At 41.1% G+C, this 27,725-nt stretch overlaps 1 protein-coding gene across 4 annotated transcripts in view; it reads right to left on the bottom strand.

Annotated features, from left to right (window-relative positions):
* The window catches only part of GRID2 (glutamate ionotropic receptor delta type subunit 2), a 698,066-nt gene extending 674,002 nt beyond the window's left edge, over positions 1-24,064 (bottom strand). For 3 of the 4 annotated variants that reach the window (XR_004417944.2, XR_004417943.2, XM_033060211.2), the window contains exon 1: positions 23,783-23,959. Coding sequence is in view for 2 of the 4 variants with exons in the window: in XM_033060211.2 (XP_032916102.1) it covers positions 23,783-23,870 (88 nt within the window). In the remaining 2 variants the exon portion in view is untranslated. Of the gene's footprint in view, positions 1-23,782 lie in introns of all 4 variants that reach the window. The other variant, XM_033060210.1, reaches the window with a different exon arrangement.
* Positions 24,065-27,725: the final 3,661 nt, after the last annotated feature.

Genomic DNA, 27,725 nt, shown 5'->3' with positions numbered 1-27,725 from the left:
ACTGTGACAATAGCAAATGTGACCACTGGAGCTTCATTTACACTTACTGAAATTCACAGACTGCGGTTTATCACTTCAGACATGCAAGAAGTTCTTACACAAACCTTGACCAGCCAAATTCTCAAAAAGCAATTTCAAGTTGTCTGTCTTGTTCCATACCATTTCCCCACACCTAACGCTTTCCTTTGCCAAGAATTTTAGCTTGCTGGGATTATTTAGTTTTCACTTTACATCAGCAAACGTGGCACAAAATGATAAACAGCTGCATTCTGCTTTTCCTCCTTTCAGATGGGGTGTATTTCCCACCAGGAAACAAACAGCACTGTACAGAAACAAAGCAAATCACAGCCTTGCTGACTGAAAAAAATCAATGGCCTTCATACACTCTATGCTTTTTATACATAGTAAATTTAATTTCCTGTTTAATTCAGCAGAATCTGTTTGCTTTCTTCTCAACCAGTTCATCAATCCATGACATTTGCAATGCACCTCAAACTAGAGTCTGCAGTTTAAAGACAAATGTAACATGATGCATACAAAGCACTTCTAAAAATCTAAACTTATACATAATTATAGAAAAGGTACTTAATTTGGTTTTGTGTTTAAATTTGTAATCACATTAAATTCAATTTGCATGTCAGCAAATTGAAAATCTTTGAAGTTCTCTGAGAAGTGTTCTGCATAGGTATGCATGCCCCAGTCTCCCCCAAAATCAATACAGCTGAACATTAAGTTGAGAGACAAGAGAGATCATATTTCTTAAACTGATAAAAACTACACAGAAAGGGACTGTTAAGAAGGGACAATCCACAGCCTTTCTGAGACCCTCTGATAACACTTAGTGTCTAAAAACAAATGCAGAATACAGAATGATCTGTATGCTTCCTATGCTGTAGTGACTTTTGTTCGAGAACATCAGAAATTATGCAAAGATACTGTTATGAGAGGCTTCCCCAGAATGGAGGTGTATTACTTTTTACTCAAATACTGATATATGTAATATATATATTTGCAGTTAAAATTTCAGCTCAACAGAAACAAAAACCCTGAAACTTTTGGTAACTGAAAATACACATTCATTCTCTTTCAATTATTTTTACATGAATAATGAAAGAATTTTTTTTCTTTTAGCACAAAGAATCAGCCCCAACCTTCTCACTTAGTTACTAGACCATTACATCAACACCAGCTCAATCAAAAAGACATCAGCAGGTAAGGACTAACCTAACCAAGAATGTTCATCACCACCAAGCAAATTCAGCTAAGACCTTTCCTGCGTGGTTCCCCCTAAATTTCTTGTGTTAGAAGAGAGATTTCTTAAGTAACTGGGGGTTTTTTAACAAGAAAGTTGAACTATTGTGTATATTTCAACTGACTTCTTGTCACTTGAATTCACCAGAGCTGTCTTTAATTCTGTCTCTGCTAGACTGAGGGACTCATGCAAGTTGAATGAAAACATATTCCTTCCCTACCTGCCAGTGGTACCACAGCTTCTGGCATAAAGGTCAGTAGTTAAGAGTTTCAACTGAAAATGAGATGATAGGGAACAATTGGAGGCTAATGGGACAGTGAGCTCTGATGAACAGCCAAGACAGGTGTCTTCATCTTAAAGCACTGTAACCATTTGGTGACTAATCTGGTAATGACTCACTGCGTTTGTACGTGTGCATAGAAAGAGAGTTTGTAATTTGGCACCTGCTGTGTACACTGAAGCCATTTCTTTCCAGAAGCATTGATGAAATATGCATGAGGAGTTTAACTTGATTTTCAAAAAGTTCAAATTTCAGTGATTTTCTAGCAAGTTACCTCAAAGCTGTTGTCCTCAAAGGAACTAACTGAGCCAAGAAATGATTCTGAAGAAACCACAGACTTTCTTTAGCTTAAGAACACATTGAGATAGCTTGCTCCTTCTGTCTGTAGCTACAATTTACTGCAACAGCAAGAATTCTCCTTGGAAAACATCACAAGAGAGTGAAAAGGCAGCAGTACCCTGGCACCTGTGATTAAAAAGAATGTGGTGTTTTGCAGAGGGCTGTACATGGGAGGGAGAGAGTAACCAGACTCCTTATGGCTTTTCTTTGTTTCTGCTTCAGAAAAATCTTCTGAAGGCCATCATTTGCCAGACAGTAAAAAAAGTTTTCCTGATAGAAAACAAAAAGGCACAAATTACTTAGGGCACAAGCTTTTCAAACCAGCAGTTGGAAGTCAAGGGATCATGGAGTCTGAATTAGATGCTGTGAAAGCCTATTTTGCTCACATTTGACTGCAAGCAGACCAGGAACTATCAAAGTAGCAAACACTGCTGCAGATAAGTACTAGAATGCAATTATATTCATCTTTTGACAATACACAATGAATAAATGTGTTACTTGTAATCATCATTCATTTCCCACACCAATCTCATGTATGCTAAAATGCACAAATCAAGAAAACAATTCTGCAAATTGAATTTCTCTTTTCTGTTTTTCATATCCTTAAATTCTTTTGCCTTTCACAGACATCAGATAGCTTCACAGTGGTGTGGGGGATTAGGAAAACTGCAGAGTGGCTCTCTGCAGCATTTTAAGAGATGCTTCAGAGCACAACAGCTAGCACAAAAACAAATGTCCTACTGAAGACAAGTGTCTGCATCATAATCTGAAGTCTCTAACTCCTTAAGTGTTTTTCAATTGCTACAGATGTACACGTTGATGGAAATACAGCACCTAATGAGTTTCCAGCTACTTTGACTGGCCCATCAGCCCTGTTAATAGAATTGTGTTTCTTTCTCCTTTTCACATTGCTAATGTGATAATGGCTAAAATTTATCTTCCTCCAGCACAACTCTGACCAGCTAACCTAACAATTCACAATGTTACACCAGAGTGGCTTGAAATGCTAAAATATATAGGCTAGGACAACTCCTTTGCTTTCTCTTCATAATTCAGGGAATGTACTTTTACACTGCAAAACCCACACCTTTTCCCCATTTAGAGCAAGGTCAATGGGCAAAGCTGACACAGTGGCTTGTGGGAAGTTTTGAGAACTTCTGTGGTTCAGAAACCAAATTACTTGCTCCCTACAGATATTGCTTAGGTGTAGTTCCAGAATATCAGCAAACCATTCTGAAGACAGTAGGGTACACAAAAGCAATAATACTGACATACAGAAGGGCAAATTACCTACTGACATTACCACCTACCTGCTAATACCACATATGTGTACCCACACACCTCTTCTAAAAATAAAGTCTGTTTAACTGATAAACAGAGCTAATAGCTGAATGTCCCTTTTAATAGGCAGTTATGGATTTAAAGAACAATCAATGCACTGTACTTCTTCCCTCTTGTCTCAATTACTGTTCTGCATAGTTACAAATGATGAATAAGGAAGAGGAAAATTAGAAGGCAAATTAATTCCTTAATCTATTCAGAAAACACTGTAGGATTATACAAACATACACAGAATTACTCATAGAAGAGCTATGTATACATACTAGAACAGAAGGAAAAATAACTGGTATGCAGGAAAAATAAATGTTAGTAACCAAAAGGAATAGCTTATCTTCTACAATAACAGCAGCCTCAACATTTCCACTTTAGATAGCAGATATCCATATAATCAATGTACTCAACTGTTGGGCTGATTTGAGGCATCCTTAGTAAACACCACAGCATAAAAGGAAATTTTAAAAAATCTTAGAAAGAAGTTTTTATTAAGCTATAAAAACAATCAATGTCCACCAATGTAATTTCTTTGTCTTGGAGTAAAAGGAAATATTAAGTTTTAGAATTTGGGGTTTTTTATACTTACCTTCTCTAATTTTTTATATTATCCTGCTGATCAGTCATGGCTCTATAACCATGAAATTCTTAAAATAATTATTTTCGATCATTTTTTTAAATAGAAGCCGTAGTCCATTTTCAGTAATGGTGGAAGTAACTTGTCTCTCTGAATATTGTTGGGGGAACAAAATAGTAGAAGTATGTAGTTGCATGTGGCTGTGTAAGTAAATATGTGGATGAACAGTCTAGGAAGAATTCCCACTGCCATACTAAAACATTTTATATATATGCTGTCATCGCCTTGTCAAGATCTGGCAATACCACCTTAGTTATATATTACAGATCTTATCATTCCAAGGGAACAGAACATTCTGAGTGTGCCTCAGAATGACATGGAAAAGCTCAAGGCATGAGCTTTTGTTTGTTTGTTTTGAAGCTCCAGATTCTGCTTATCTGCTCAGGATGCCCCAGCTTTTCAATGTTCCCTTATAAATCCCAATAACTGCAAAATAATATTCTGAAGATAGTGACAGAGCCAGAAATACTCACTGTTGTTCACACAATGAAACAAGATGAATGACTTGTCATGCCAGAATTAGTGGAAATGGCAAAAAACACTGGAGTCCCCAAGTGCAAGTGATTTAACCACAGCATTATTCTTACATCTAAAGTGCACAACTAATCTGACCTTGCTTGCTCAGATAATATTCCTAAAGCTAAAGTTGTACTGTGAGTGAACATTTCTTCCTATTAATATTTTAAATAGGATTTGACTAATCCATCCAGCATAATAAACAATACAAATTTTCCTAAAATGTGAATTCATAACACTTTAGACAATTGCTGGATAACTCTAAAAAAATCCTGCTTTTACTCAGCTTAGCCTGAAATGAAATGCCATAAAAATATTCATTATTTTAAAAAGCCTTGCAGATGAAGACTCTTGAATGACTTTAAAATAAGCTGTGAAATGCATTAACTTTTCAGAGCTTATTCAAACTTAATCCCTTTAAATATTTGAAGTATACAACGTTGCAAACCTGCCGACTTCAGTGTAAAAATAAAGGAGTGTGTATATGATATTCTTTATACTTCATCCACCTGCAAAAGACAAATACAGATCCAATAGGAAAAGAAAGTTCAGGGGAGGTTGCTGCCCTTGAGAGACACAAATGGAAATACTGGCACATGCACAACAAGACAGCCAGACGAGGAGGATGAACCCCAAATTATAGGTACTTCACACCAAAAATCAGGGCGGTAGAACATCCTTCAGAACAAAGCAGTGGATGTTTTCTGAATCCCAGAAAAGGTGAATCTGACCAAGAGGTGGTACACAAGTAAGGACATGCAGAGAAAACACTCATCTTGGATGCAGACTGCTCAGGGAACAATGCATAATATTTTCATCTCTGCACAGGAAACACAGCTCACCTCTTTTTTTGATACCTATGTCCACTTCGAGCAGTGGGTGAGAAAACCAACTAACTGGTCACTAGGACTGTTTCATCTGCTGTACACATTCTGCAGGCTGCACATCAATTTAGCACCTTTCAAAAGGTTCTAAATTTGAAAGTACCCCTTTCAAAAATCCACAATCCGAGCAAGCTGTTCTGTTAACTACTGCAGCATGTTTGATTAATATTTCCAATGGGAAAGTTGTTCTCAAAAATACTTATGTGCTTCAAAACCTTGGTAAGAAGAAAAAAAGGTGTGAAATTAAAGAAGCTTTTAAAGCCCAGCTGAAGAATAGCCATTAGTTCAAAAACACATGTGTGCTTCTCTGCCCTAACACTTGGTTTGCCTTGTAGAATAAATGACGCTGTTTTAGCTGGCCTGCCCTTTGGTGGATTTACAATGTTGCAGTATTGTATGTCAGAGGAAAAACAAACAAACACACAATCCTCTGGTAATTCAGGAAATAATCTACAATTCTCAGGTTTAGGGTTTCAAGCTGGATATTTCAGATTCTAATTGAAAGTAGTGCAGCAAATGCAAAATAGAGCAATTCCTCCAGATAACATGTTTACCAGCATCAGCAGATAAGAATATGTGAAAAAAAAGAAGCCATTTGTTTCCTATTCATGGGGAGATGAATTTACAGTGCCATTTGAAACACTGTCATAAGTACCTTTACATAAGCTAGAGCTTGACTGCTTTCATAAAGGCACATATATATTTTCAACTTACACCCAAAGCCCCAATTTCTGCCCATAACAGTAGCAATCCACATCAGCACTTTCCACCCTCCAGTAAAACTGAGCGAACACTCCAGCTCCATCACTCACAATCATCTTGGAAGCATATCACAGAATAAGCTCATTGCTTGCATCCAAATTTTGCCTTCCTAAAATAGAATAGCTTGTTCTAGTCATTGATGCAAAAAATATGCTTTTACAACCAACAGTTGTACAGGAAACTTCAAAGCTCTCAGCTGAAATGGTATCACTGTCATTGGCCATGCAGATACAACACAGCACAGGGCAGAGCTCTCCTGAAGAGTGCAAACACAGCAGACAAGGCAAAAGGTGTTCAGTAAGGGGATGTCATTGTTCCCGTGGAAAAGAGAGGTTCAACAAGTCAAGGCAGTAACTGCACAGAGTGCAACACTAGCTGATAAGGAGCCCTGATGATCCCAGTTTGATAATCCATATGTGTCAATCACTGTGTGAGTTCCTCCAGATCAGGAAAGAGTCCAAAACTGAATCCAACTTTCAACAATTCTAATCTTGTTCCTTAAGTATAAAACTACTTTTTGTCTCCTTTCTTGTTAGCTAAAGTAAGAATAAAGCATGAAGGATATACAAGGGTTGCCCTGAACAGACATCAGCGTAGTTCATCTTATTCTGTCTTTAGTAGCTGACAGCAATCGATGTTTCAGAAACACTGAAAATTAACTTGCTTCTAAATAAGGTTTTGCCTCTTCAGACAAAAACACTTAAAGCAATACAAAAGACTCTAAGAGTAATAGGAATAATGTGTCAGTGGGATTCCCACCTATGTTTAAATCTGAATGTGAAGATTTCCCTAGTCAGCCTCCCTCAATTCACACATGCACGAACACTCCACACACATTACTGAAAGGCTGCTTATGAGTACTGGCAGACACTAATGCCTTTGCATAAAAAAAGGCAAGGAAATAGTTGATGGGAGAGAGAAGGAAAGGATAAAAGGACAAGAAGGAATTGCATAAATATAGAATATGTGATCCAAAGTCCAATAAAGTCAATGGAATGATTCGTACTGATTTCAGAAGTCATGAGAGACAGAGTCTGAAAAGGCAGAAAACATTTCAGCCCCAATGGTGGACATGTTTTTCCTCCAAAAGTTCCACAACAGAGGGCACGATGTTTCTATCTAAAAGAATCATCCATAACAAGGTAGTTATAGCCCATTTTGTTTCCTTTTAAATTGCTCTAGCAGCTTTTCCTAACATGTGATATGGGAAATATTTTCTTTTATTTCCTCCATCTTATCTCCTAAAAAAAGTTTCTCTCCGCACACACTCAGGTCTCTCAGACTGCGTTAGTTTCAGCCCTTGGGGATGTGAATTATATGCCTTGCTTGGAAAAAGGGGCATAAGTGACTAGTTTGAAAATCCACTTAGCCCTTCACCACATTCCAGTTAGAGATGAGAAAAGGAATGCAGCCAGCAGTTTTTATCCTGATGACTGTTCCAGTAGGAGTTATTACCAAGAAAATAATTAATACAGGATTAAAGCTCCATTTTAACTCAGCAACATGTTCAAATGCACACAGTGTTCAGATGGTGAGGTGGGACAATGACACTTTTTTTCAGATTTTTACAGAATAGGAAAAATCTAAAGTCTGAGAATATTTCAAGGCTGTAGTCAGTCAGCAGCACCAGCAGTCTGCAAAAAATATCACTTTGCATGACATAAAAACAAATGCATCAAAAAAACTTTGTTGTGTCACTGCAGAAGCTTCTTGGCTGCACAATTTATCATTAACAGTTAGGAAAAAGCCCTGAGCTCCTCTACCTGCTCTTTGCTTTTCATTGCATATAAATGCAGCTCAATACAACTACACAATGAACATGACCAAGTATAAGTAAGTTAGGTACTGTGTCCAGCCAAGCTAGCTCTAGGACCACCAAACCAGTGCCATTTATATCAAGTAACCAGCAAGAACCTAGAAATCCTGTTTTATGAGGAGCAGACTGACAAATAAGCAATTTAACTAGAATTTTAGTACGTACTTTGGCTCTAAATATTGTGTTGTGCTAATAAATATAATCTGTCAGCACAGATGGGAAAAAAAAGAAGTAACAGAAGCAGAAATATTTCCCAAATAGTTTCAGGCTAAAACTATTATTGAAGCTTTCCTTTGCCTTTCTGGTAACATAGATACAAGAGCATTGTCCTTGGGCATGAGACCAAGTAAATTAAGCTGATGGGAAACAAGACAGCAAGATTACAAAAACTTCACCATGAACTGCTTTTTACTATGCACTTTTTACAGACAGCACAATAAACTAGTCCATTATCTCAGGTACTCTCACCACAACACGGGTACTTAGCTATGCTATAGGATGAACAGAACCAGGGAACACAATTTTCCATTTAGCTACAAATTTCAGAGACAATTCTTGCCTTAAAGCTGCTGCCTCAGGAACTCCTCCAGCTCCTCCCTACCACTATGCTAGATCTCAATATAAACATGCCTGCATGCCAGTACATAAACACATAGTAATTTCATCTCAAGGGTACAGATCTCCATAAATACAGGTTTTTGCAACATAGGTACTATGAAGATAAATGTCATTGCTGGTGTCAAATTCAGTCTGGAGGGAATGGCCCAAGACATGGTGAAGAGAGAACAACTGCTTGACAGAAGTACCTGCCAAGTGGAACTTGGAGAGCTTTCCTTTCGTGGCTTCAACCCTTGGCATTTCACAAGCACAAGAAACTGCTGACATGCAGGTAAATCCTTAACTATCCTCTGGAAATGGTTTCTGTGGCAGCAAAGTAAGTGGAAGGATGGGATGGGATGGGATGGGATGGGATGGGATGGGATGGGATGGGATGGGATGGGATGGGATGGGATGGGATGGGATGGGATGGGATGGGATGGGATGGGATGGGATGGGATGGGATGGGATGGGATGGGATGGGATGGGATGGGATGGGATGGGATGGGATGGGATGGGATGGGATGGGATAATCTGGTTGGGAATAAAAGAGGCAGGCAGCTGCATACACAAAACAGGATAATCAGGGCTGACCAGGAGCACATCCAAGCTGTTTGGGTGAGAAGGTAAGGAAAGGAGGAGAACCTTACACCTGCCCAGCTATGAGCTGGTTTAGCTGTCATGAGTGACTTCCCAGCAAACTGTATCAGAATATTCCTGAGTGAACTCACTGTCAGTTTTGTGCCATTTAGACCCACAACACTTTTAGCCAGGCTATTCTCCCTTTTGCCAACCACACTTTTAAAAGACACTTGTTTATTTATAAATAGAGGTAGATTACTGAGAAGGATTTGCAGTAAAGACTATGTTTCTGAGCACTTCTAATTTTTTATTTTACATCTCACAAAACACCTCTCTGCATAGTTTTAAGAAAATTTCAATGATTTTAAAAGAAGACGCAGACAACAAACATGTGCCTTGCACAGCACTCTACAATTTTTATGCTCAATCATGGAGGCAAGAATTCATGAAGACCTGCAACAAATCACCAACCACCTCCTACCTTGCCCCTTTCTGTTTGGTGCTAGAACAGGTGCTTCCTTCCCTCACTCCTGGTGAAATCAATCTCATTCTTTGTCAAGATACTGGGAATGAGAGGGATCAGTAAAAAGATACTGCTAGAAATTGCTTTGAGTCCTTTCAAAAATAATGGATTTATGAGGTAGAGATTGGCCTCCTTAGCCCTATCATGAGTTGCTTCTTAATAAAGTTCAGTTCCTGCTCATATGTGCTTTGAATCTGTCAGTATTGAAACAGTTACAAGAGGCAAGATAAACATTTACATACAAGGAGACAAGCAGTGGAAATGATGTGGGAATGCATCTGGCTTCACTCTTGTGCAGGTCACAATGTGACAGACCCGGCAGAGATTACTCAGCACCCAGCCACAAAAACCAGAGATCCCTTCAAGGGACAGCTTTATCGACTGGCAACTGTGGGCTGGCCAATTCTATTTCATCAGCCCATTATTCACTGTAAATGTGTGGAAAATCCATCTGGTTTTATTTCTCTGTATGCACGAGATATGAAAGGAAACAAAAAGCTGCCTAAGCAAAAAGCAAGAGCATGACAAGAATACTGTTATGGTCAGACCTCATTCTCACAGTTCAAACAGTCTCTGTTCCCTCTGCCTCACACAGATGTTTGCCAACACAATAGAAGGTGCCTCTGTACTCCCTCTCACATCAGATAAACCACAATACTGCTCAGTGATAGTACAAGACAACATAGTTGCTTGAATTGAGTAACAGACAGCCAAGAAATCTTTCCTTCATCCTGGATTTACAGTTACTTGTCTCAAACAGACTTTATGGGTAATCTGTCTACATGAAAAACAAGGAAAGCAGTGTGGGTTTCTGAGGGGCATTCTGGAAGAGGTAAAGATCTTTACACCCAAAATAACAAGTGAAAGACTTGACTCCTCCAACACAAAATCAGTATCAGCTGTACTTCTAGCGTGGGGAAAAAAATAATACAAAACAATAATGCAGGGTAGAACTGGTTTATAAGTGAGGAGAATTTGACTTAGCCTGTCTTAGCCAAATGGACCACATGGCCATTGTACCAGCTGTGGATACACACACAGTACCCGTACCTCAGCAATAAATGCTGATGAAGATTATTTCTGCTAAAAGCATAGGAGAGATGACCAATTGATGTGCAGAGCAAACTAAGAATATTAGTAATAGTCCACACAAGATTCTGCATAAACAAAACTCAGTGAATCCTTTTTGGGAGGGGGAAGAGAAAGACACAAAAAAAACTTCTACTTGGCGACATTTTCCCTTTTTTTCTCAAGTGTTTATAAAATGCATCTTTTAATATGGATCTCCAAAATCCTTCCTGAATGAGACAATCCAACAGCTATATGTAGTCTGTCAGTACTAGATTCCTCCTTGTACTCTCTTCTTTAAATATTGTGCAAGATTTGGCTGTTTGATAACACGAGTAAAGTAGCTTTATCAGACACAAAAAAGCTTTTCCTAACAGATACCACCAGTAAGTTACACTGGCTTTTGGAATAGGTTTAAAACTGGTCAGACCCTCTTCTTACTGCAAGCTGAATTACTTCTGCATATTCAGCTGAAGAAGTCCAGGGATGGAGATGTTCTGGTACCGAGAACATTTCCAGCCACACTCACACTCTGCAGTGCAGACCAGCTTTCACATTGGAGAACAGGCTAGTGTTTAGGTGGTGTTCACAACTCCATAGGAACACTGAACAAAGAACTGCCTCCCAGTCCACAAAAGTTACATTATAAGGAATCAAGCTTTTTACATATCCATGGGAAGCACACTCCCTTGTTATTTTGCCATGCAAACAGTATTTGTTGTTACCACTGAATTTTTGCTGTGAATGAGATGTTGTAAATAAAAAGCATTCTGCTTCAAAACTGGGGACCAAGCTCAAAACAGTCAGAAACAGGCACCATTCTAGTTCATACACCACAAATATTTACTCCCTTATGTGAGCTGGGAGTAAGAAACAAAATCTCTAGTAGTTAGTGGTCCCCACAAAGAGTTTGCAACTTCCTGAACTAAAACACTAATTTAGAGTTAGACTTGTCTTCACACCATGACTCCTCTGCTCTTTCTGGCAATTATAGATATTTTAAAATATTACTAATTCTCACTAGCAGATGGTAGTAGCACTTTGTCAGAGCATTATTACATATAAGTTAACATTTTGGAATTTTAATGCAATGGCTCCAAGACTTACTTCTCAAATCCTTCCATAAAAGGGCCATTTCAAAGCTTATATCTACGACTGCTGCCATCCACTGGTTTCCATCCATTTTAAGAAGTGGCCTTTGAAATAGCGGTATTAAAAAATGACAAAGTACTTTCAAATCCAAAATGGTCAGGCGGAATTTGTGAAATGAACCACAAGAAGAAACCTCTGGTGTAATACTAAAGCTACGCCAACAACAAAATACGTCTCCATGGCCCCTACTCCTGAACCTCTTTAAAAAAACCCCAATGCTGGTTATTTCTGAGGAGCAGACATTTGTTTACTCATTGCAGATGCCTGGAGGTGAGAGCAAAAGAAGTCAGCACATGCTTGTTCTGAAGGGAGGATTAGTCAGAATGAAGGGATGAGGGCACCAGGGATGTTTCCAACAGCTTCCAAAGCTCCAACACCATTAATTTCAATATTCCATTTTTTACTCCAAGTTAATGGCACAAAATGATGCAAGGACCTTGCTTACAGAAAGTTAGGTCCCCTCTCCCTTTCATGTTCTCTATGGAAGTCTGTAAACCTAGTATTTTCTGAAAACACTCATACCCCTTACTTGACATAACACAAAGAGCCAATTAATTCTAGCCTCAGGGACATTTGGCAGTCTTACAAAAAATGGGGGGAAAAACGCATCCCTTTAAAAAAAAAAAAAAAGCTACAAAAATCCAACCCCTCAGTACTTTATTGAAAGGATTTTTTTTTTAATATGACTAAATCCTGAGAAAATTATTTTCAGCAATAGCAGTTTCCAAATGCCATCATTATCTGCTCTCCCCAGAGGAAGTATTTACTTCATCTTTCCATACATCATTCCCTGTTATTAGAGATCATTGGTCTCAAACAGAAAAATACTCTAAAAAGCTATTATCCCAATTCTCAGTGTGTCTTTTTGGTAGGAAACATAAGCCACTGGTTGTGCCTTTGCTGCCTTAAATGGAGGTTGGACAAGGTTAATATTGACAGAAAACCAAACCAAATGAGGACATATGCCACGAGATAAGTGTGAAAGGAGATCCACTCACCACTCTGGAGCTTCACTGAAGAAAGGTGTAACTTTTATAGCAAGCTAGGCAGCTATTTGAGATGAGGAGAAAGCTAGCACTCGCCCACTCATTCCATGAAAGTCACGGCAGGCTTTGCATCCAGAAGCAGGCTGTTATTTACCCTTTCCTTCCTTCCTAAATTAGGTCAAAAGTCAATGGAGCAGAAGCTGTGCTGTGTGCATCCCTTCCTCCTACTCAGCAGCCACAGAAGCCGAGTTTAAAAGGAGGCATGGTACAGACCAGTCCAGGAAATAAAATGCTAAGATAGTGCCAAGGCACAGGAAGGTAGAATACACTCAGAGTTACCCTGGGAGGAGAGGAGGGGAAGATGACACTTCAGTGCTCATTGTTTGCATCTGTGTACAACAGTATTAAACAATACAAAGGTAAAATGGATCTCACTTTTCTGCCAAGTAACCAGGAACAATTATTGGCTGAAAGAAAACCACAAAAAGCTAAGATCTACCACAGAAATCAAATGCTTTATAGTAAACTGTAGAGGCTAAATAGGGAGAAACAATTCCATTTTCTAATCTGTAATTTAGTTTCTTTAAAACTTAATATTATCTTCAAGCTATGTTGTACTCAAAGCACTATTTGCATTATATTAGTGAGCTTTTCAGTAATACTTGTGCCATTCCAGTCCCTTGCTCCTCTGGAATTCCTAACTTTTCTCATATGCTTAGACATATACCTCCCCTACGAGGCCTGTCCCAAATATAAAGCCCAGTCTCCAAACTACATTAACATTTCCTGCTGTTCCCTGAAGTAACTTGCACTGCCCATCATTCATGCTAAACCCTCCAAATGTGTCCTGCACCCCTCCACCACCCAGCCACTGCTAAGCACAACCCTCCAATCCCTTTCCAAAGCTCCCACACAGAAGGCATCTCCAGAGCATTCCCCACAGTGGTTCTGCTCCCAGAGCAGCTCTGTGGAAGAGAACATGGGTATTTTTCCTGCCCACTGCCTTCAGCCATTTTATTTAACATACACCCTGTATTCTTTGCCACACTGTCCAAAATGGGAGAATTTTTTCAAGTAAATGAGCATTTCTCATGTATCTCCAGGATGTAATCCAACTCCAGAACAGGAAAGCAACTTCAAGGAGTTGGAAAATAATTTCTCTGGATTGTTTCAATAATATTTCCACAGCAATACAGAAACTTCACGAGACTACCAAAGGAAGCTGCAGGTACTTTCAGAATCACTGACTACATTTAAATATCTCTTCTAAACAAAGCAGGGAATTTTGCAACATATATTGTTCCATTTTCCAAAAGAAGGTTGTTACCTTCCTATCTAGTCTTCCAAAACTGTACTATGAAATATTTGCCTAAGTGAGACAGAGAGTGGGTATGTGCATAACTGTGCATTAATTCCTGTACTAGGTAAACCCAGAGAGCAACATGGTAGCAGCTGATGAAGTAAGGATTGCTTTTATTTGGCCAGTTCAATCAATGTTGCTGGCAGTAAATACCGTAGGTAATAATTGTAAACACATTGCTGCCTTCATTTCTTGTCAGTTCTTTCAGCTCACAGCCCTAGATCAGGAACTTTTGATTTCAGCCACACAGCATCTGCCCTGACAGGACATCCCTGCAGACATTTCCACCTGCCTTCAGCCCTTTGCACCCAAAGTGATCATTCACAGACATCAATGAGGGAATCTGCCTCTCAAAAGATACACAAGTCTCCCCAGGTGTACAAACTGAGTTGCAGAGAGATCCAAGCCCTCTCCTGCACTTTCAGCTTCAAATCTCCTGACAGCCAACTTTTTGTTTCATATTTGTACAGCTTCCAGCACAGTGGGGTGCCATTTCACAACTTGTATTCACGTTATGGCTTCCTGCCTGCAAGCAAAAAGCCTCCCAAATCTTCATGCTATCATTTAGGGTGGAAACGAATGTCATCCTGAATTTAAAAAAAAAATCAGTTAAATGCTTTCAATAAGAATAGCCCTTCTGCTTACTGAAAAAAAAGTGTGCATATATATATATATATGTGTGTGTGTGTGTGTGTGTGTGTATATAGTATATGCATACATTAATACATACCCCAGTGCTTGCTATCAACCTGTTGCACGGAGCTGGAATAGCTCCAGGATAGTAAATTGTGAAAATATTTATAGCAAATACATCAGTGGATATACCTCAATAAGCTTCAGTCTATTTTTTCACAAAGAAGAGACCTGAAGGGAGATTACCCTTAAGAATTATAACAAACTTTTCGAAGTGTATTTGTCTCAAAAGAGGTCAAATAAGTGGAATTCCAGAGAAATTTCCCGAGAAAAAAACAGTTTTATCCATATAACAGATATTTGTGTTATGGTGTGTTTAACTTTTTACTTCTGGATATTAAAAGCAGATATTTAAGTGCACAGAATACAGTGTCCATCACAGCTTCTTGCCATAAGCCTGGACTATGAGAGAGAAAGAAGGTAATAGAAACAGTGAAAGGGAGAAATTAATGTATTTCAATATGACCTAAAATAGCTATCACTTTCACTTGCATTTAGCACACAGTCCACACTGTACACTGGCCACACACTGCCACTACTCTACAGTGGTTTCACTGAGCAAGAACTGTCTTTTCTACTGTCTCCTTCCCTGCAACAACCTTCTAGCACATGAAATCATTTTAAAATGTTTCTCAAATGTTTAAGTTGAACACTATAAAGATTGTAAGAAGGCAAAGGATAAACAAAAATAAACATCTCTGCTTAATAATATTTGGTCTGGAGATACCCCCACTGTGTGCTTTCAGCCCAGCCAGATAAGTTTAATAGTGACTGTAATAAGTGGGATAACTCTGCAGTAGTGTCTTGGCACCTGAGAAATAAAACTGGCATCTTCAAAACATCCCCAAGGCCCAGGAGCCTCATGGTAGAGATGAGTTCCTGCATGCTTTAAAATCACAGCAAGCCTGTCATCAGGTTTGAGTCCCAAACACAGGTCTGGAGTTGGCATCCCAAGGCAGGGGAGCCTGCCCGGTGCAAAGTTTAATTTCTCTATTTAAAAATGGGTTTAAAAAATTGATGTATCTGTGTACTTTAAAATTAGGCACAGCAAATCCAGGCCTGGCATTCAGCTCTGCTGTTCTGCCATCCTCTGCTCTCTCCAGAGCTCTCATCCGGAGCTTCTTTCCTCAGCACTGGAGTGGTGCTATTTGATTTTGATTTATCACAAGTGAATTATTATAATGAAATCACCAACTCGATTTAGGCCTCTGAGAAAGATATGGTTGGACTAACAAAAAAATTATTCTGCAAAACAAGCAATTATTGTTAGGTTCACTGGATATTGGCCTTAGCAAACCAACTGATTACAGAAAGTTAATGTTTTAAAAAGCAATGAAAAAATAAGGTATTAAATCCCTTAAATCTGCATGAAAGGCTCCAAGAGGAGTTTTACAGTTATTTTCACTGCATATTTTATTAGATATGTGATATTTTATTCACGGGTAAAGCAAATATAACAATTAGGAATAATTAGCATTTCAGCACAAAGTGTTATCTAATACATTAAAATACACATATAATTCCTCATTTAAATTCTGTATCCTCACATTTTTCCCCTTTCTGGTTCAGGACTTTTCCACTGAGCATAGCATTTAGAGGACAATTATATAGCTCCCAAAGAAATAGAAACAGACAGAACTAGGGGCTTCTGTCTTTGATATCTTATTTTCTCCCCTCCTTGCATTTTTACTCATTTTCTTTTTCAATTTCCTCTTGAGTATAGAGCTTGTCAGATAAAGCAGGCACAACTTCCAAGAAACTTTTTCCCTTTCATCTTTTCTGTTCTACCCCAACCCCAACCCCCCATCGTCCACAACTAATGTTGGAATAATGGAAATCTACTTTAAGTCTAACCCTGCTCTTACAAATACATCAGTTTACAGTTGACTAAAGCTAGAGTAATTGTCTCTGTACCACCTCTTCCACCATAACTTTAATGCTACACAGAAATGCTGTAGTTACTGTATTATCCTTTCTTGTTAAGTGTTTTTTTATGAGAGCTTTTCTTTTTTCTTTCCTTTTTTTATTTAATGCAGCACTTAAAGCTCTCAGAATACCCCTTCCTCGAGCTTTTGTGGTGAGATCCAGACCAAAGCAAGAAGTCTCTCCAGCTGAAGTGCACTCTGCAGTACAATACAGAACACAAAGTACCTCCTTTTCTGAATTAAGTGTATTTTCACTGAAACTAGGACATAAATTCTGAATCTTACAAAATTACAGCAGTGCACAACATCAAATGTGCTCCCTTGCCAGGTTTCAGAGCTGTCATCCAAACACCAGCACATTTCATTTACTAACCTTCAATTTCAGCCTGTCCTCCCTGTTAGAGAGATCACTTACGACTCTCCAAGTCACACAAGCCTTTTTTAATTATAGTGGTTGCAGACACAGGAGAATCTTTCCCTTACTCCATCAGCTCTCACAACTGCTTGGCCAACAATAACCAGAAACCAAAGCCTGACACTTGTATAGAAAAATAGCAGAGGAAGCTGCCTAAATGGTGCTCCTGGGAAATTCAGAAAGATACAGCAAGAAAGACAACTTTTCCTCACTCACTCCTCCTCTAAATGCTTCCATCTTGGTCTAGATGTTTAAATTACTATGACAAGAATACACAATTATAATCTGCCTCTGTAGTGGGTGACAACAGCACTTCCTCTTCTGCAGGTGCTGCTTCAAATGCACAAGCCAGCTAAAAGCTGTGCCCAGAAGGCTTTGCCCAGGCCTTCCTTACCTGGTGTGGAGAATGGATTAACTAGCACTCCACCAAACTTATCCACCACACATTTAGCACACATTCCACGCCACCTATCACACTGCACCCCCTCAGCATTGCACCTTTTCCAATACACTCTGCTAGCCTAGATGAGCGAGGAAGGATCAACACTACTCTGACAAAGGCCAACATAGCTCATTTTGGTAACTACTGCAAGTGACAGGACAGCAACTACTTCCTCATGGACATAATACAGGGTGCAGGAAGATAAAATAACACGACAGAAGGAGAAGAAGTGCATCTGTGTGCAGGAAGCCTTGTAGGAAGCCAGCACAAGCCTGGGGTCCAAAACACCTCAAAGAAACGTGAGCTGTCGTGAGTAGCTCCCAGCCACTGTCAGGGTGTCAGCAACCTGCCCATTGTGCTTATTCTTGGGCTGTGACAGTCACACGTGTCTCTTGGCACCTCTAGGTAGCACAGGCTGTATCTGGGGCTCTCATGATGAGTGTGAGCATGAGCAGAGCGATGAACTGGACTGTAAGGTCTATAGGATGCACAGGTGTGGAGTTGTCCAAGTTTTGACACACAAGCCTGAATCTAAAATCAAGGTTTTCTTCAAAATTTCACCAGCTTAGATAATAACTGACTTTTTCTGTAATTCAAACCCAACTGAAAAAAAGGAAAAAACACGACAATTGAATTTGCAGATGCAGAAAGATATCTGAATTTTCCTTATTTCTAATGTATCAAAATCCATCTTTAACACGTACCATCATATAATATATGTGCAAAACATTTTTTCAAAGTTTGGTAATTTTCTTATAATTGCTAAAATATTAGAATACTATTTCCTTTTCTTGTTGATCACTTGTATGTTGAAACGTCAATGGTAATTATCTGTGCTTAGCAAATTTTTAAATACTGAAGATATAAACAAAAAAATGTTTGGAGAGTGTATAGATGGAAAGAGTGTTACCATGTTCTCCTATACAACCCAGGTAATTAAGAAAAATTATTAGAAACTGATAGCCAGATAGAACTACTCTTTCACATAAACTGTTTTTAAAACCATCTTTTACTGTGCTGAAAAAAAAAATCAAGCAATGGAGTAGCAGTAACAAAGAGTGAAAATACAAACGTCAACTCAAAAGCCTCCAATAAATTTCAGCTAAAACCAGGCTGTCATGGCAGATTATAGATAGCTATATATCAAATGGAAGAAAATGATGTAAGTTCAAGTCTATATCTAGGGAGTAACCTAATGGCTTACAGAAGTCATCTCTTGCCAATACCACTTGCTTTACAGGGCCAGGGAGTGGAAGAGAACCATACTTAATGCCTTTGTTCATTAAGTTAAATGAACCTTAGTGGGTAGGTTTATGTAGTCACAGTCTTGAAAGATTTTTCTCCAGTGTGTTTTTCAAAGATGGCATTGTGAGAATAAAGGCTCAGTGCATCCATAAGTAGTCATGTGAAAGCACAGAGCAGCAGCAGTGATTGCCATGTCAGACATTTGTTAGGGCACCACTTGCAAACGGATGGTTGGTTTTTTTTTTTTACTCTGCCTTTATCAAGGACAAAGAACCTGGCATAACACTAAGAGTTATTTAAGAACATGAAAAGGAGCTGCAGTCAGCAATCCACAGGCTAAGTTTAAAATCTTCTGAAGTCAACTAAGCAACTCACCTGGATTATGGCAGACTCTGGATCAGGCCCTGATAATGGCTAAGAAACCCTCCAGAAAGCAGTGACACCTAATGGCAAACATGCCTTTGGATGATGGCAAGCCCTGATCTAAGGCATGCAAAGTTTCCCCTCTTTAGCTACACATCCCAGGGACTGAAGCATTGCCACACACCTAAGCACCTGGGAAAGTGTTTCAGAAATGACACACAAGCAGAGAGTTTGTGACGCAGGCCAAGCATTTAAGTAGAACATAGTCACTAACAGAGCCTCCTGGCTGCTCGCCCCAGCACATTGGGCTCCAGGACCTCACTCACAGATGTGTTTAAAATAAGCAAGTAACCTACTCACATCCCAGAGCAGGGACAACAGGGACCCAAGTGCTGCCCTGTGGACACTACAGGAACACAGATTTATTTGTTTTCAACAAATCTGTTTTGCTTGCTTGTCCTGTGCTTTACAAATGTATGTGAGAGTACTGTAATGAACAGTTAGTGGCATACACTACATACCTCCTAATGAGGCTTCACCACTAGCACAGCAAATTAAATTCCTATTACCCATTCACAACACAACCCAAGCTGCACTGTAGCACGTCAACTTACAAGAAGAAATGTGGATAGGCATACCACCAAGCAACAAGAATCCCTCTCCTTTACAGAAAAAAAGTTGTATTTTAGTCACCACCAATATCAAGAGAAGAAACAAGCAATAGATCCCATGTTGGAATTGCCTTGGTATTATTAACCATGGTACAGAAGATCTTAAAGGTGTGAGCCAAAACTCAGGACCCAGCAATCCTGGGAACTTGTCCAACACAAGGAATGCAGCAGTCCTGGCCTACAAAGTCTAAAAGCTGAGGTAAGGGCAGAACTGATTTTCTCACTCAGGAAGAAAAAATAGTTTCTCTAAATATAAATATATTAAAAACAGATATATAATTATATGTAGAAGCATATATAATACATAACTATATCTCATCTATATTTATGAAATTTCCATTAAAAATAAAAAAGCCAAGGGCACTACATAGCTGACTGTGTATGACTGAAGTTACTGATAAACATAAAAATCAACTTGAGGTAATCAGGGAGGCTGAACTAGATTACTTAGCCTTCAAAAATACTGTAGACTTTTTTTTTCAGCAAAACTTTTGTACCTCACTCTGTGCCTGCTGCCCTGGGTAATTTTGCAGTATCTAATATGCATATATCTACCTATATGTTTCTATAGGTACAACAGGAAACCCATAAGCATGTAGAGATGTATTACTGTGTACGTATCAGGGGAAAATAACGAGCACAAAGTACAAAATATAAAAGCATGAGGCTATCAGCAGTAGAAGATACAAAGCATACACAAATTGTGTGGCTGACAAGGAATGCCATCTAATCCTTACTTAATTAAAACACAGTTCTAAACTCCTGTTTAGGGAGTGAGGAGTGTGGGACGACTGATGTATGAAGGAAATATCAGGCAGCGTGGCTAATCTCAAAGACTTGGGAGCTTTCAAGCTACATAAATCAGAGCGACTTTTTGAATAGCCTCATAAAACACAGAATCATTACCATTCCACTCATGACTTTCAGATTCTTCCTACAGCATACAGATCATTAGGAAACTTCTAAGCAATCAAGTAATGTGGGACTGATGAAATTACTCAATCAATGCATGGGCTGAGAGCAGCAGCATAATACCGGATTGCACAGTTTTGACATGGTAACCCTGCCCCTTTCTTTTTTGTATAAGGGTAAGGAAAATTATAGTGGAGTCGATTCATTTCACCATTTTCACAAGAGTGCTTAATGTAGTCTTTCTGAACTGCCAGTTCCTATTTATAATAGCAGGGCAGAAGAAACATAGAGACTATAAGCAGCTCTACCAATGTTTAAAATATGATACAGGAAAACCTTCCTTTTTAAATGTGCACATTTACATATACACAGACCTTCTCTAGAGATCAAAAGCAGAATCTGTACACGGAAGACAGGAATATGAAAAGGCATTATCATAGACAGATACCAGTCACTGTATCCCTCCCACTGACATCACCAAGTCGTTAATGTCTACCCACTAAATTGTAACATTTTTTTGGCATTGTCTAAGAGATGACTGATAAAATACTTTTGAGACAGAAAGCATCCTTTTACAGGAAACACATGAACTAAAATGTAGGCAAGCAAGAGAGTTTGTGCCTTATATTGAAAAAAGTACCAACTATTAGGAAAAGAGTATGCACAGGTAACGTGTTATTTCTTATGACCATCTGCCCCTCTCAAACATGGGAAAATATTTTCCTCCTGAGTATCTTAGCATTGCAGAATGAAAAAAAGGTAATGCATTTATTCTGTCTGTCGCCTAAGGCATCAGTAGTACCTCTGGTAGTATTTCTTTTCCCCTGAACTGAGCATTTTGTTTTTTTCTTTGGCTTTGTAGTTCTTGAGTAGTTAATTTGGCTTTTTGGCTTTGGCTTTTGGCTTCTTCTGTTGTTAATTTCTTCATAGAGTACCCTGCTACTGCTTTGCTCATTCATTTAAATAAATACAGTTTATTACCTATGTCTAAATACTTGATACATAAATTTATTTAATACAAGTGGAGGAAAGCAAAGGCGGAGGTCAGAATATGAGGTCACAAAATACAGTGGTTTTACTTGGGGCCAAATAGTCACCTGTCAACTGTACAACTTGTAATATTTAGCTGTGTACTCATTTACTGTTAAAACAGTTGAAATTTCAGATAATTTATTGTCAGAGTATTCATTTTAGTAGATTTAAGGCTCTATGTAGCAGTTATATAGTTTGCCATTTTCATGGCAGCATAAACCAGTCTATAAAAAGAGCTAATCCCCTTGTCAACTGTACTAATTGTCTCTCAAGACAAATTGTGAGAGTATTAAAAAAAAAAAAAAAGTTAAAATGTGTTGCATTTATCATATAAAACAAGTAAACCAAACAAATTTTCATTAACACGAGGGGAGAAAAGCTATAGTCTCCCCTGATGGCAGTGCAAAGGCACACAGCTTGCCCACAGCGCTGCTTTAGCCAGGAGGATGGGCGACAGTGGATTGCAAAGAAACTCCTCATATGCTACACAGTCAAAATTTCCCCCCAAATCCTAGGCTGTGATGGTTTGTTACAAGCTCTTAAGAAAGAATCCCTAAGACGTAACTGTCTCCTAGTGTCGCTTTAACAGTCTGCAACTGGATAGAATTTTAAAAGTCCTTCTCCCTTTAAAAGGAGGGCATAGAGCGCTACCTCCCCTGTGCGATATCTGCTGCTCCAGACGCACACAGCCGAAAGGACTGACCCCTATAAAGTTGCGGTACCGAAGGGGAGCGGTGGTTTCAGGGCACGGCTAAACGAAGGGCCGGCGCACCGCTGCCCCAATGTCGGTCCCGCAGGAAAGCTCCTGACGGCCGCGCTTTCCAAACGCTCTCCCCGCTTCTCCTTTCACAGAAACCGCTACGGATCCCCACGACAAGCACCGGCAGACATATTTATAAAGCCAACCCCGGGGAGAGCGGCAGCTGCCCCACAGCCGGGGCCGGCACCGCCCCAGGAACCTCCCCAAATCCCCGGCGGGACCCTGGCCCGAAATGCCCCTTCCCCGGGGCAGCGCGGCGCCGGCCGCCCGCCCCCGCTCCGCCTGCGTGCGGTGCCTGCAGATGGGCGAGCGGCCGCGGGGGAAGCGCCCTCCTCTCCCCATCTCCCATCTCCGCTCCGCTCCCCTCCCTCCCTCCCCGCGCAGCCCCGGCCGGCGCAGGGGGGCCGCCCGCTCCCGCCAGCCGCGGAACCCGGCTCGGCAGCGCGGCTCGGCGCTTCCCAGGGTGCGCCGCCGAGAGGGAGGGCTGCCGTGCCGAGACGGCTCGGGATAACGGGGAGCCAGGGGGCACGGGCGGGGAGCGCCGTGCACCGGCGTCACCCGAGCTGCCCCCTGCCCCCGGGGCGGAGGGGAGGCCGCTGCCCTTCCGGGGAGCTGCGGCTCCGGGAGGCGCGCACGGGGTGCCGGCCGGGATGGGAATGCCGGCAGGGATGGGAATGCCGGCCGGGACGGGGGTGCCCGACGGCCCGGCCGGAGCCCCCCGCCCCCGCGGCTGGGGAAGCGCTCACGTTGCCAAACCACCTGTTCCGCCGCGGGAGAGGAAGGAGGGGTGGGGGTGTGAAGGGAGGAAAAGTGGGGGCTCGGCGTGGCTGTCGCCGTGGGATGAGGAACGCGGGGAGCCGTGGGGTGTCCCCCGGCCGAGGGCGAGCCGGGCAGGCGGAAGGCAGGCTGGAGCTGAGGGGCGGCGGGGAGGAAGCGGGGAAGTGCCCGAGCCCTGGGGCCCCCCCATCACCAGCCTCATCAAAATCTCAAGGTCTAAAGCACGCACATACCCCGCCAGGAAACCTTTACACAGCGCGGTAGGGGAAAAAGGGGACGCCTGAGGTCCTGGTGGAAAGCAATTACAAGAGCGGACTAAACAACAGAAAAAAGCAAGCGAGCAAGCGATAAAAGAGAGTGGGGGCTGCGGGGGGAGGGGGGAAGCCTTCCAAGAGAGGGAAGGTTGCAAAGGAGAGCTGGAAAAGTGTCCAGCAGCACCAGCAGGCGCAGCACCCCCTTACCGATATGAATGATTGAATCTGCAATCGCCGCTTTCCAGGTTCGAGTCCAACAGACGGACACGACCAGGATGAGGGAGAAAACTTCCATCTCCTCCGGAGGTCCAAGCTTTGTAACACCAGATCTCTTCTCGGAACGGTGCTGCCGCGGAGGGCAGCGCAGCGCAGGAAGCCCAAGAGTTTGAGGCGCAGCCGGAGGAGCGTGCAAATCCCGATGGCTGGCGCAGAGCCGCGGCTGGGCAGGGAGCGAGCCCGGGGCTCCGAGCGCTTCTCTCCTCGGCGAAACCCCGTGTCACTTCGCGGGGCTCCTGGGCAGCACCACAATTGCTGGGAGCGCCGGCAGCAAATCCATCCAGCCCGGGCGCCGCCGCGGGCAGCAGACGCCTCTGCTGGTCAGACAGTCCCCATCCTTCCGCCGGGTCCAGGGATCCGCTCGGTCCCGCTGCTGCACGGCAACTTCCAACCCGCACCACGCTCGCACACAGACACGCACACACACACACAGACACGCACACACGAGCAGACACGCACAAACCCTCTTGGCCAGAGAAGCCCCAGGAGCCCGCAGCAAATAGCTCGCCTTCAGCGAGGTGGGAGGAGCGGGCGACCGAGGGAGCAGGCGATCCCGCTCCCAGCAGCCAGATTCCTGCAGGAAAAGCCCCCCCGGAGGCCAAAAAACAAAGTGAACTTCAAGGTAATGCAGATAGTAATGCAGAGATTTCCCCCCACCCTTCGCTTAGAAAAATCGCTTCCCACAACTGGAGGAAAAAAAAAATAAATCTGCCAATGGAGCCCAGCGTGCTGTCTCTGTCGCGCAAGGTGGTGGTTGGACAGGGCAGAAGCGAGAGGAGGAGTACCCGGAGCGAGGCAGAGGAAAGCAGATGATGATGGTCTGCAGGTTGCTTTTGGAGCTTGCTTTGCTGGTGGGATGCGGAGAGAGCTGGCAGCTCCAGCACCAGCCAGCACGTTGCCTAGAAATGGATCACCTAGGAGAAGGAGAGAGAGCGAGAGATAAGTGCTATCAGCCAGAGAGGGAGAAACAGAGAGAGCGAGCGAGCGAGAGCGCTTCTCTCTAATAACCACCTCCTCCCCCTATCTGCAATACAAGGAGAAACAATATAGAGCCCTCGTCTCCCTTGAAATCTTCAACTGGGACTAAGGAACAGACATAGACAAGAGTGCATACAGCCTAAAAATACATTGGGGGAGGGGGGAGAGAAAATCTTTTTGAAGTGTTATGCTCAGTTTAAACTAAAAAGAACCCAACCCACCCCATTTATTTAACCTTGTAGCTCCACTGTGGGCATCAAGTTCAAAGCTAGACGGGCACTTCTGCTTCTCAGTCTTTGACAACTGAGTCAGGGACGTTACTCGAAGTGGAAAAAGAAAAAAAAAATCAGGGACACCTGGCCTCTAGGGGAAAATGAAGACCTAAAAATCTATTAATATTACTTTAATTATCTATGTTCTTGATGGAATTTGCACAGCTCTTTAAAGCAATGAATTAGCTTTTTTCTTCCTCTCTTTAGGTAATGGAGAAATTTCTATGGGAAACATTTAGAGCACACTTTTCATGCTCAGGGTTCTATGAATTCATTAACCGATTAATCCTCAGACTTCTCCTGCTGTAGTTAAATACATTATCCCCATTACACAGACAGAGAATTGTACAGAGAGGTTAAGTATGTTCCTATAAAATAGTCTAAATCCCCACTTTATGTCTTAATACACTTTCTTCTGACTTTGATTTTTCTAGTCCCACTAGAGACAGGAAGCAGAAATCAAAGAATTGGTCAAAGCGTAGAAGTTATATCCTAAATTCACATGAGCCATTGATAAGTCCTGGTAGTCAACAAATGAGAGGTTGATCAACCCATTTTCTTCAGAAGAAACCTCTTTTGAAGGCATCTTGTTAGTTATAACATTTCTAAATTCATCATACCCAAATTGTACATTTCTCCTCTTTCTCCTGACTTGCATATGACTTATTTCAGCTGTGGGACTGGTTGGCAAAAATAGCTGTGTGCCTATAAAATTTAAGGATTTAGTTCAAGAGGGAGAAATAAAGCTTTTGAAGAAAATCTAAACTAAGCCAGTGGCAAGATAATTGACTCTACTGAAAAAAAAACCTAATCAAACCAAACAACAATAACCAACACCACCAAGAAAAAGCACCAGCAGCAATTTCAACTTTGCTTGGGTCCACCTTGGCAGGTGAGAACTTCTCTACAACTAGGAGCACTCAAAATGCTTCAAGCCCAATCCAAAGCACAAGTCAGGGCTCACCTTTTCGCGGGCTAGAGTAGACTGTCTTTCTTCTAAGAGCTGAAACGAATCACAACTAGAATTGCTTTAGAGACAAAAGAAAAGGTATGTGAAGACACCAATAGATGAGCAGTGTGAAGCTAAACTCTCACAAATTATGTCACTGATGTGCTGCATTTGTCCCTTTCCTCTGTACAAGTCACAGATCTGTTATCAATAAGGGCAAATAGTAAAAAAGTGTTTTTTTTCTACAAATGACAATTTATGCACAATATCAGTGGATGTAATGGGCATTAATTTTACAAGTAATAAATTCTGATTCATCATTCTGATTCATCTGAGGAACTTTTGGAGCTGCTTGAGTCATTATTCTTCACAAAAGAACAGAGTTCACAAGAAATGTTAATTCACTTCTTTGGGGGGCATGTCAGAGCAGTACTCTTCAATAATGTACAGTGCACAGTAGGCAGAATAGGAAATGTAATGGAACCCTTTGGAAAATCATAACTTTTTAATTCTCAGTTTAGATATTACTAAGAATTTAGAGGCCTTGTCTGGGAACCAGATATCCTTAATGACTCTTTAAAGCATCTAGTGCCCTGAACTGGGCACACATAAGAGAATTTTTTTGCAAAAGTCTGTAGACACATACAACAGAATGCAAGAGTTTGTAGCTCAAAAATACCTTCTTACAAATAAAAAAAGAATTTTGAGTGGAGTTTGGAATAATAATTCCAGTGGTAAAGAACTCCACATGACAATTTGAAAGAGACTGAAGTAATTTTAAAAAATAAATTCGAATAAAATTAATTTAAATAATGAACACATTGTTGACTTGATATAAATCCATCACAGAGATAAAGTAATTTTCAATTTCATTCTCTTTAATACTCATTAAAAACAAAAACTGATGTCACCCCATTTCAACAGAGTGAAAAAAATCTTACACTGTGTGGTTAGTTCAAGGTATCATAAAAATATTGAAAAAGAATAGTTGTCTTTTCTATTCAAATACAAAGCATTTGCCAAAAGTTAAAGCTAGGGGAAAGAAAGAATTTCAGAACTGAGGAGTTACCAGTACTATGAAAATACCCTAAAAATAATGGGCACATCCAGGCCCCTAAAAAGCCATAATCACCATTCTCAGCACTGTGGAAGCTGAAGTTCCACAGGTTTCAGCCATGCCACTCTTCCTTCACTACACTTCCCTCCCAAACACCCTCAGTTCCATCAGCATCACTCCAGCCCCACCACTGACCTCCGTGGGAGAAGAGCCAGCAGCCAGCCGTGGTTTCTAACCACAGGGAGTGGTTGTCTTCTTTCCAGGAGCCTGACTCCAGTGTGGGAAATGGTTGATGTACCTTGTTTCCACTGATCAGCTACTACAGTGCTGCACGTTAATGCAGCCCCTGGAGGAGCAGCAAAGAGAGGATGTTCTTGTAAAACAGAGGCAGTGGAGAGAAAATGTGTCTATCTAAAGTTTATTGCCTCTCACCCACATATAAAACACTGCTACCTCAACCAAGTCAGTCTGGGACCTCAGCTGCTGTCTACAGAGGAGAGAGAGCTAAAACCAAAAGTTTCACCTGCTTTTCAGTCACCTAAAGCCTTAATTTTGATAATATAATGCCCCTTTCCCATCTCTTTGGCCATACAATCAGCTCTGACCATGCAGAGATCA

This window comes from Catharus ustulatus, chromosome 5 (assembly GCF_009819885.2).
Source record: "Catharus ustulatus isolate bCatUst1 chromosome 5, bCatUst1.pri.v2, whole genome shotgun sequence".
NCBI lineage: Eukaryota > Metazoa > Chordata > Aves > Passeriformes > Turdidae > Catharus > Catharus ustulatus.
The sequence above is the reverse complement of the archived record's forward strand: the minus strand, read 5'-3'. Positions and strand labels throughout refer to the sequence as shown.